Source organism: Pogona vitticeps, chromosome 3 (assembly GCF_051106095.1).
Source record: "Pogona vitticeps strain Pit_001003342236 chromosome 3, PviZW2.1, whole genome shotgun sequence".
NCBI classification, from domain to species: domain Eukaryota; kingdom Metazoa; phylum Chordata; class Lepidosauria; order Squamata; family Agamidae; genus Pogona; species Pogona vitticeps.
In genome coordinates this window covers 24,210,215-24,221,945 of record NC_135785.1, presented here as the reverse complement: position 1 = coordinate 24,221,945, position 11,731 = coordinate 24,210,215, and the positions used below count along the sequence as shown (strand labels likewise).

The following is an 11,731-nucleotide window of genomic DNA, read 5'->3' as shown; positions in this document are numbered from 1 at the left end:
ACATTCTCAACATTGCCACATGTGTTTTCATTTAAGCCTCCAAAAAATAGATGTCTAGTGTGGTGGGTATTTTAAGATACTGTAGTTAAGAAATCGGGTTTTAATGCGCTTCTATGGGCTTTTTAATTTTGCATTACGATGTTTTCGTTCTACAGCGATTTCGCTGGAACGAGTTAACACAATGCGAGACACCATTCTTCAACGTGGTTCTCCATGAATCCACACTAATGGGTTAAGTCAGCACTTGTGCTGGCCTCTCGGAATCTTCTAGAGCTGCAATAGAAAAGTAACAATGTTCAGGTTGCCCTGCACTGAGCATGCTCAGCCCGCCAACGGCTCAGTTCCTTTTTTCCGCTTGTGAAAGTTGGAACCTCTCGGATAGAGCTCCTGTTTTTGGCTGATTTCTTCTGTATTTCTTCGTCTTCTTGACTTGGACTGAATATCGCTGATCTGCCTGTCGTTGCCCTGAAATTGGACCGGATTTTGACCCTTCTCTAGCCTCTGGCGTCTTTCTTCAGGCCAATTTGGCCTAATTGGCCTATTAGGCCTCCTGCTGAGGCGCCACGCGCCAACCGGACTTGTTCGATTGCCGCTGATTGACCTCCTACTGTGAGGCGCGCGGAACACATTTTTTCGTTTTTCTTCACTTCTGACTCCTGGTCTACCGGACTTTCTTATCCTGTGGAAGTCTGGTCTACTGCGACTTGGAAGTTTGGTCTACCGCCCTATGCCTCCGAAGGAAAAGCCATCTCCCAGGAGAGGACCTTTTCGTCTCTGCACCACTTGCTCTAGAAAGCTACCCTTTCAGGACGGGCATTCGCTTTGTTTGTACTGCCTGGGCGAATCGCATTTGGTATCCCAGTGCAGACACTGTAAACAGTTCACCAAAGTTACCCTGAAGGCCCGTCAACAGCGGTTGAAGTATTCACTGTGGAAGCAAACTCTTTCGGCCTCTCAGCCATCTGCTATGGAAGTAGCGCCTTCCTCTTCGGCTGTACGTTCAGAGATCCGGGTAGTCCCGTCTACCTCGGCTACCACTCCGGACAAGCCCTCTAAGAAGATCTCTAAGGGCAAGTCTAAGAAGAAGTCTTCTTCCAAGAAGATAGTTTCATCGGCTTCAACTGATGCCTCAGTCCCATCGACGTCAGGACACCAGGAAAGGAAGAAAGAGTCGGTTAAAACGGGGACGAAGTCGAAGGAGATTACCTTGGTGGTCCCACCTATCTCCACTTCGCTCCCCTCACCGATCTTAGAAGACTCATCCCGCGATCGGGAATCCATGTCGGAGCCGGGAGCCTCTCTTCCACATCGACAGGAACCACTGGTCGTTGTCGAGAGGTCTCCTACGGTCAGCCAGATTGGAAGAATTATCTCTGGCTTGACCGATCAGCCCGACAGCCCTATTCTAACCGGACGGGCATCTCGATCCCGGTCGTCTACACCGGGATCGCCGACCGCTAAGTCGCCCGTGTCCTCCCCAAGGAGACCGGTGAAGCCCGTCGAGTCTGATCCTCCTCGACGACCGGACCCTCCTCGACGCCCGGACCCTCCTCGACGTCCGGTGTCGGAGCCTGAGGACGAACCACCGGCGAAGAAGAGCAAGCGCCATCGTAAGCGCAAACGGGCTTCCGACGTCGATAGGCGTAAAAAGCACCGACGCCGGGATTACTCCACATCGGACTCTGATGATAGTAGGGAGAGGCGCCGGTCGAGACGGCGACATCGACGTCGGAGAGATTACTCTACCAATTCCTCCTCGACATCGAGGGATGGAAAGAGACGGCGGACGAGGACCTATTATTCCTCTTCTTCTTCGTCCTCCGCTTCGCCGCCGAAGAAGCGACGACATCGGAGACCGGTGCCCCGTAACGAAGATCGAGCTTTATCTCCGGAGGGGCAGTCTACTAAATCGGTACCTTCGACACCGTCGGCGCCGGAGAAGCCCGTGCCTCCCCCTCCTGTTCCTGGTAGACCACCCCTCCCTAAACCTTCGAAGCCTGCAGGAGGGTCTCTACCTTCACCCACACCTCGGTCTTCTGACGATGACGAGGAACAAGATTCTCGCCCCTCTTCCGACCAAGAGGATGGTGACGCGTCTGATGCTTCCCTTGACACCCCGGTACCAGGGGAACCACTCCCATCTGATGCAGCAGACATTCACCCGTCGTCCCCATCCGAGGATTTCTCATCCTATCCTCAGATGGTTTCCAGGATGGCATCAACTCTACGCATGGAGGTCGAGAAGTCTCCTTCCAGGGAGGATGACCTCATTTTTGGAGACATTCATAAGGACAGGTCTCGTCCGGTTAGCTTGTCCTATGTACCAGAGCTAATGGACCTTATCACTGGATATTGGGAACATCCAGCTGATTCACCGCCTTTCTCCAGAAGGACTGAAAATATGTATAGAGTGCATGGACCAAAGACTGAGTGTCTTTTGAAACACCCTGCTCCTAACTCGCTCGTAGTAGAGTCCAGTGCAGGACGTTTACCTGCTAAGGGTCATCCAACCCCTACCAATAAAGAAGGTAGGGACTTGGAAGTGTTGGGGAGAAGGTTATATTCCATGACAACCTTTGCCCTGAGGGCCCTCAACTACCTTGTTGCTATGGGGGCTTATCAGAAACAGTTATGGGCTAGAGTACTTCCAGCACTTCAGGTAGCTCCAGAAGACATAAGGCAAGCATGTCTTGATGCCCACGCTGAGGCTCAGACCGTCTCCAAACATCAGCGATTAGCCTCACGTCATGTGGCGGATGCCAATGCCAGGAACTTGGCATCCATCATCACACTGAGGAGGCATGCTTGGCTGCGCTCAGCAGACATAATGGAGGACATCAAATCCAGGATCAGAAATCTACCCTTTGATGCCTCGGGTTTGTTTAGTGAAAAAACGGACGAGAACCTAGAGAACTTGCATAAAAGTAAGAAAACGGCCAAGTCTTATGCTGTACATCAGCAACCACGACCATCTAAGTTCCACTGGCGGTCTAAGGTACAGCAACAACCTTACCAGCAGGCAACATCCTCTACATTTCGCCAGTTTAAGCCTCAACCACTAGCAAGATCATCTCAGGCCTCTTCTTCAGCCTCCAGCTTCAGGCCACAGAGCAACAAGCGTCAATCCTTTAAGCCTCCCGGCCGAAAATCAAGACAATACCTTTGACTTCCCGATGAGCATCCAGGCCACCCACCATTCTACTCGCCTGTCTCCTTACCTCCAGAGCTGGTGCAAGATCACTCGAGACAACTGGGTCTTGAAAATTATCAGCTCAGGCTACCGCCTGGAGTTTACAGAATTGCCTCCTCTAGGGTGGGTCAGGCATACATCCTTCGACCCCATCCTAGAAGAAGAGATTCTCACTCTACTTCAGAAGCAGGCTATTCAGAAAGTGCCTTACAGAGACATCCTGAACGGGTTTTACTCCCGGTACTTCACTGTACCCAAAAAGGACGGCGGTCTTCGACCCATACTGGACTTGAGGGATCTCAACACCTACCTCGATGTTCGAAGGTTCAGGATGGTCACTCTGGAAGGCATCATTCACCTGCTAAAGGAAGGAGATTGGTTTGTGGTGGTGGATCTGAAGGATGCTTATTTTCACGTGACGATCCACGAGTCCCACAGGAAGTACCTTCGCTTGATATTCAAGGACACTATTTACCAATTCGTGGCTCTCCCCTTCGGCCTTTCCACAGCTCCTCGGACCTTCACCAAGTGTATGGCTCCGGTGGCAGCTTATCTTCGTCTGCAAGGGATCCAGATCTACCCTTATATCGACGATTGGCTGATTGTGTCCAAGTCCGAGCAGCAGGCACATCGAGACACTCAACGAGTTCTACACACACTTCGGGCTCTGGGCCTATCCATCAATTACGAGAAGTCTCACTTGCACCCCTCTCAGGTGATGGATTATATCGGCGCCAGACTGGATGCGGTACAAGCTCGCATGTTCACACTTCCAGAACGCATCAAGAAAATAAGGAAAGCAGTCCTGAAGTTCACATCACGAAGGACGGTTTCGGCAAAACTGGCACAACATCTGTTGGGACTCATGGCCTCAACAACGGCCACTCTGCCCCATGCGAGGCTCAAAATGCGTTCTCTCCAGTCGTGGCTACTAGCCTTGTTCAATCAGACAATAGACAGCCAACGCAAACGCCTCAGAGTCACCTCAGAACTTGCGACCCAACTCCAGTGGTGGTTGTTTCTTCCGCACCTGTCGATCGGCAGACCCTTTCGTCCACTGCAACTTACCATACAAGTGACAACGGACGCCAGCCCAGTGGGATGGGGGGCACATTGTTTACAACACCAGGTTCATGCTCTGTGGCCACCCCAAGAAGCATCTCTACATATCAACCATCTGGAGATGCTGGCAGTAATAAAGGCGTTCAGAGCCTTTCTCCCCCTCTTAGAAGGCAAAGCTGTGCAGGTCGTGACGGACAATACCACCACGATGTATTATCTGAACAAGCAAGGGGGCACAAGGTCGAAGTCACTTCTGTTTCTGGCAGTACACTTCTGGGAATGGTGCTACCAGAGGCACATATTCCCAGTGGCCATCCATGTTGCCACATCAGACAATCAGTTGGCAGACGAGCTCAGTCGCCGCCCCTTTCAATCTCACGAATGGCAACTGGACCAGACGGTCTTCAACACCCTTTGTCAGCGATGGGGTCCTCCATTGGTAGACATGTTTGCCACACAACACAACAGGAAGTGCCCACAATATGCTTCTCGGGCCGGCAGGGGAAAAGACTCCCTAGGGGATGCTTTTATGATACCCTGGGACAGAGACCCCATCTACCTTTACCCTCCTCTACCACTCCTACAGAGGGTCATAGTCAGACTGTCGCAGACGAGGGCAGAGGCCATCCTGATTGCCCCTTGGTGGCCGCGTCGACCTTGGTTTTCCACGCTGTTTCAAATGTCAGTGGACAGAGTAGCACTACCATCACTTCCCACCTTACTCACTCAGAGCGGAGGGAATGTCCTTCACCCGGAACCGGAGACACTCCACTTAACAGCGTGGAGGATTTTCCAGCGTTGACAGAGGTCATTGACAAGGCACGGAAACCTGCAACCAAGTTGCTTTATGGTTACAAGTGGAGGAACTTTCTTCGATTTGCTAAGGAACGTGGGTTGCAATCCTCGCCTGTTTCCTTATCATCTCTTCTGCTGTATTTGAGACATCTCTTTGATCTAGGTCTGTCTCTGTCAACACTAAAGGTTTATACGGCGGCTATTGTAGCTTTTCAACCGTCTGGTTCGGAGTCATCCCGGTGGTTCTCTCACCCAACCTTCAAGGCCTTCTTCAAAGGACTTTCCAACATGAGACCCCCGGCTAAGAAACCAGTGCCTCAGTGGTCTCTGCAGACTGTCTTGCATTGTTTGACCAGGCATCCTTTCGAGCCTATGGCTTCTTGTGACCTGAAGTTTTTATCCTTCAAGACTCTATTTTTGGTGGCCATTACTTCGGCCAGGAGGGCAAGCGAGTTAGCTGCCCTCCGTGCTGACCCCCCTTATTTGCAATTCTTTAAAGATAAGGTGGTCCTCCATCCGGACGTTACGTTTTTGCCCAAAGTCGTTTCAGATTTCCACGTTAACCAACCTTTGATTTTACCGACCCTTTTTCCTAACGCTGTTACAGAAGTTGAGCGCATGCTCCATTCTTTGGATGTTCGTAGGGCCCTGGCCTATTATGTTACCAGGACTAAAGACTTTAGACAGGCCCACAGACTGTTTCTTTGCTTTTATGGGCCTCGTAAAGGTTCTCCAGCTTCGTTGTCATCCCTTTCTAGATGGCTGGTTTCTACCATTTCTTTTGCATATGAGTTATTGAAGAAACCTATCCCTGAAGGTCTCAAGGCCCATTCCACCAGGGCCATGGCTACTTCTACGGCCCTGCTTAAGGGGATCGACATCCAGGAGATTTGTCGTTCGGCCACTTGGTCCAATGTTTCTACTTTTGTTACCCATTACAAGTTGGACCTTCGGGCTAAAGCTGAGACCAAGTTTGGAAGGGCTGTTTTAACTTCACTGCTTCAGTGACGGCCCACCATCCAGTAAGTGTGCTTGCTATTCACCCATTAGTGTGGATTCATGGAGAACCACGTTGAAGAAGGACAGGTTACTTACCTGTAAACATGGTTCTTCAAGTGGATTCTCCATGAATACACACGTCCCGCCCGGCCTCCCCACATGTTCGTCACTGGTGGATGTGAGACGTTGCAACTTTCACATGGCGGACATGTGGAACTGAGCCGTTGGCGGGCTGAGCATGCTCAGTGCAGGGCAACCTGAACATTGTTACTTTTCTATTGCAGCTCTAGAAGATTCCGAGAGGCCAGCACAAGTGCTGACTTAACCCATTAGTGTGTATTCATGGAGAATCCACTTGAAGAACCATGTTTACAGGTAAGTAACCTGTCCTTTTATTCCCAGCAATACTGTATTTTCCAATCAGTTCTGTGTTGTCATTATATGTGCACGGTGGGGTATCCTCAATTTACTTATTTTTGCCCTAGTGAAGAGTTCAGACTTGACTTGAGCACCGACTTATTTGGCCTTCTGGTGATCTGTGGTATCTGTAAGACTCACTCCCAACACCACATTTCAAATGAGGTGATTCCCTCCCCTATTTTTTCTTCAATGGCCATCTTTTACATCAGAGGTGTAAAACTCAAGTTTCTTCTTGGGCCGCATCGGCATTATGGTTGCCCTCAAAGGGCTGGTTGTATCTGTAAGACTATATAAATGTAGCTACTCATTATCATATTAAATATAATCTTCCTCATGCAATTAGCAAATTCTGACACTTTGCTGCTTGGAATGCTGGAAGTTCCGCTGGGCAGATTCCCAGCATCCTTGCGGAGCATTATGGGTAACCGAGTACGTGCCTGCATATTGTATACTGCACAGTAACAGGCAACACTATGAGGACCACATGAAAAGGCCCGGCTGACCAGATTCGCCCCACGAGTCTTGAGTTTGACACATGTGTTTTACATATTATGATTTTTCCCTTGGTTTCCCTTGGTCTTCAAGCTCCCCATTTTTAAAATTCTAAAATATGAGGGGACGTCTTGAAAAACGTGCAGGCAACATGTTTGTAGAGCAAGGATTTAGAAAAAAGCTTTATAGTCTGCTTTCTGCAGAGTGAGCATGGCAACATTCGTTTATCTGAGGTGTTAAGGGGTGTGTATGCTTCCCTGTTATATGTGTTGTACTCACTCACACTTGGACTTAATGAAATGGTGAAGCAAATATCTTGAACAGCCCTTCAAAATATTTTGGCACAGAAGGACTGCAGCCACATCTCAGCTGTTCTTGGTTCTACCTTCCCTCAGCAACCATAGTACAGACAGTGTGGGATCCTCCTAGCACTGATAATTCTACATGAGAGAAGTTTCTGTTCGAATTTGTGCGTAGTTTATGTATTGCTAAGCTTCCATTTTTGAAAGCCAGAAATTCCGTTCTTCAAAACAAAAACAAACTCCTGTATCCACAATTCCAAACACCATGAAATAGCCCAGTTTTGCTGCACAGTATTGTGCCCATGTTGCCAGCAGAAATAAAGAGGTGCCAAACTTTACACAGGAAAAAGCAATATGAATGTTGGCGGCACCCATGTCGGCAGTCAAGATGGCTTACAGGGTACTTTCTTGTGCTCACTATCATTCACAAAGATACACCAACTAAGGAAAAATCTAAAAACCTGACTTTTTTCCCATCAGTTAATCACTTCTTATCGAAACACAAAGCAATTCTTGGAGCTGTTTTTCAACAAGTTCTGTAGGTATCTATTGCTTGGAACCATGAAGTAACCAAAATGCCTAGAAGAAATGGTAGTGAAATGGCTTGGGTTTGAATCGCCACCCAGCCATGGAAATTCACTGGGGTTATGAAACTGGTGAAACATTATTTATTATTATTTATTTTATTTATATCCCGCCTATCTGGTCGGATCAGGACCACTCTAGGCATCTCACTTTACTTGACAGCCCTGTTAGGGTCGCTATAAGTCCATTCTGATTGGAAGGCATTCAAGAACAATAGGAGTGGAATAGTACGTAGATTCAGATATGAACACTATTGTTTTGCTGGAACTATCATGTCATATATTCTTCATTGAATGATGAAATAAGTAAAATACTTCATAGGAACTCAGCACTAGTCTATTCCTGCTTTCCCCCTCACTTGGAATCATATTCATACTTTTCTTCTTATGTTCCTGCTTTATTATTTGTCATCTAACAACAGCCAAGAAATGATTTTGTAGACCCTTGTGGCCTGCTCCATTTAGAGATGGAGGGCAACTCTTAGTTCCCGTATTACTGTATTAGAACAAGATGTGCTTTATATCCAAACATTCTCAACAAACACACTCATCCATTTTCCCCTACATGGCACACAATAGATCATCTAGTTAAAGTTAAGTTCATTTTAGGTCCTACTGATTTTAGGGGAAAAGTTAAAAGCTTGTGATTGATTCCTTGGTTTAAATCGCTAGAGCATAGCAGGGGTTAAGACTGGATGGTGCCCAACTCCCTTCTCTAGCATTTTCAGAATTAATAGTTGAAAATTATGGCGCAGTCTTAAGCTGTTTGGCATAAGTTAGTCCTGCTGTGTACAATGATGTTTACTCTCACTGTAGCCACTGTATACTGTAACTTAAATTGTGATAAGTGAATGAAAATATGAATTTTATTTTATTTTTTTAGTCAAGGAAGATATTAAGGATTTCTACCATTTCCCCCAAAATAAGACCTAACCTGAAAATAAGCCCTGGTAGGATTTTTCAGGATGCTCGTAATATAAGCCCTACTCCCAAAATAAGCTCTAGTTAAGTGAAACCCCGCCCTCCACCCTTGTGCAGCAACCAGAAGAAGATGACATGACAGTCTTTGAATAAATGTAGATAGTTGTACATGGAAAAAAAAATTAAAACATCCCCTGAAAATAAGCCCTTATGTGTTTTTGGAGCAAAAATTATAAGACCCTGTCTTATTTTTGGGGAAACACAGTAAAATCGGAAGCAGTGCCACATGGAATACAATGAGATCTTTTTTTTCTTGACACAGAAGGCAGCCATTTCCACAAAACTAAATAGCAAAATGCTTTTTGATTAGTCTTCATTTCATCTGTTGTTTATTTAGGTATTTCTGTTCTGACTTCCCAATAATTCAGTCTCTAAAGCAGTGGTTTCCAGTCTTGGATCCCCAGATGTTCTTGGGTGACAACTCCCAGCAGCCTGCTCCACTAGCTGTGCTGGCTAGGATTCCTGGGGGTTGCAGTCCAAGAACATCTGGAAACCCAAGGCTGGGAAGTGCTGCTCTAAAGGAATCCAAAAGAGGCTACACAAAAATTAAATATACCATATAGGCCAGCTGTTCTATGCATGCTTACCTGGAAGTATTTTGAGCTAAGAGGTTTAGGATTCTGCAGTTGAGAGGATAAAACAAACAGCATTTCAGATCAGAGGAAATCTTTCAGAAAGCCTTGGCCAGCCCATAACAAAGGGGAGAGATAGGAGCCTGCTTGTGGCTGTTATAAGGTAAGAACCAGAATGTTAAAATCTACTTCTTCTAAAGCTAGCTTGCCACAGCCAGCCACAGAATTCAGAAAAGTTACTTTTTGGGACAGTGAGCAACTCCTGGAAGCTTCCAGCAAAGCATGCCCTAGAACAGAGATGGTGAACCTCTGGTGCTCCAGAGGTTTTGGACTACAACTCCCCAAATCCCCAGACCGTATTGCCAATACGCCCAGATGGGCGGGATATAAATAAATAAATAAATAAATAAATAAATAAATAAATAAATAAATAAATAAATAAATAAGGGCTGTAGGAGTTGTAGTCCAAAACCTCTGGAGTGCTAGAAGTAACCTTCCCAACCTCTGGTGAGCTGTAACACTCAGTTCACATTTTTAAGGGCTAGTTAGGCCTGGCCACTGTAAAGAAATTCAAAGTCAAAGGAGCCGAGAGCCCTGTGGTGGCATAACAGTCAGGACTTGAATAAAGAACAGTAAATAACATTGGAGTAATTGTCGTGCTGGAGGAGGCTCTTGAGAGTCCCCTGGACTGCAAGGAGAACAAACCTATCCATTCTAAAGGAAATCAACCCTGAGTGCTCACTGGAAGGACAGACCATGAAGCTGAGGCTCCAGTACTTTGGCCATCTCATGAGAAGAGAAGACTCCTTGGAAAAAACCTTGATGTTGGGAAAGTGTGAAGCCAGAGGAGAAGGGGACGACAGAGGATGAGATGGCTGGACAGTGGCATCCAAACAACCAGTATGAATTTGACCCAACACCGGGAGGCAGTGGAAGATAGGAGGGGCTGGTGTGCTCTGGTCCATGGAGTCACGAAGAGTCGGACAGGACTAAACGGCTGAACAACAACAACAAATACAGCAAGACACTTCCTTTTCCTGCAGCTGGAGTCTCGCAGTGACCAGCAGCTATTAACTTCCTTAAAGCATTTCCTCCCTCCTCCCGAAAGGTGGCGCTGCAGCATGTGTTGGCTGGTAGAGCGGTCGTTTCTATGATCCACTTGAGTTCCCCGGAAGTGTTTGTCGGCACGAGAAGGAAGTGCAGTTTGGAAACCCGTGCCGACTTTGACTTTTCAGCAACCTTTACATCATGTTGCGGGGCAGGCGGTTGTTGAGTTCAGCGTTGCCGAGGCAACAGGTACTAAGGGCAGTGAAAGACCTCGGGGGAAGGGGTTTGCATCCGTAGTAGGAACGGAGTAACGTCGTTCCATCTATTTCGGTGGGATGGGAGAGGCCGGCACCATAACTGTTGGGGGGGTCCCTAAAGCTCAACTCTTAATATGCATATAAGAGGCCCGGAGTAAAAGCTTTTTACTGGCGATGGCGTTTTAGGCTCATTGTTTCGTAGAGTTGTCTGATAAGTAAGAAATCGGTGAAGTTTTTCCAGTGATGAAGAAATGTTTCACCCTTTAATGGTCCTGCCTGTGCATTTCTGTTGGACTGAAGTTACTTACATGAGGAAAGAGGGAGCACGTGTTCCAACCTCCACGTCGGCCAGTTATTAGAGTTTGTATGGGCAGTTATGTGGAGTGAATAAGTTGCTTTCATAACGTTTTATTTTTAATTATTTTTTTAGTTAAAATATTTTTACCCTCCCTTTCTCCTTAAAAAGGACCCAAGGTGGTTTACATCATTAAAAGGCAATATTTGAAACGAAACACTGTAAGTATACAAATACTTAAAAGGATCAATCAGATACCACGCTAAAAAAATGGTAAACAAAACACCAAAACACTTTCAAGTAAAGTAGATCCGCTTTCGGAAGGACAGCAAAGTCAAGAGTCAAGTCTGGCCTCCTGTGGGAAGGAATTCCAGAGTCTGAGAGCAGCAACATCCTCTCCTGTGTCCCCACCAAACACACTTGTGAAGGTGGTGGGATTGAGAGAAAGGCCTCTCCCAAACTTAACACCTGTGCAGGCTCATAAGACATGGTCCTTGAGATAGTTGGGACCCAAGCCATTTATGGCTTTATAGGTTTGAACCAACACTTTGAATTGTGCCCAGAAATGGATCAGCAGTCAGTGGAGGTGTTGTAACAGGGGTTGTGTGATTCCTATATCCAGCTCCAGTCAGCAATCTACCCATTGTGCTTTGGACCTGCTGAAATTTCTGGACACTATCCAGAGACAGCCCAATGTAGAGCACATTACAGTAATCCAGCCAGGAGGTAACTAAG

The 11,731-nt window shown here is 47.0% G+C and overlaps 1 protein-coding gene across 1 annotated transcript in view; it reads left to right on the top strand.

Annotated features, from left to right (window-relative positions):
* The first annotated feature begins 10,554 nt into the window (after window positions 1–10,554).
* GFM1 (G elongation factor mitochondrial 1) overlaps window positions 10,555–11,731 on the top strand; it is a 47,911-nt gene continuing 46,734 nt past the window's right edge. Inside the window, exon 1 of the mRNA XM_020791780.3 lies at window positions 10,555–10,693. Within this exon, the coding sequence (XP_020647439.3) occupies window positions 10,646–10,693 (48 nt within the window). The 5' untranslated portion in view covers window positions 10,555–10,645. The remainder of the gene's footprint in view (window positions 10,694–11,731) is intronic.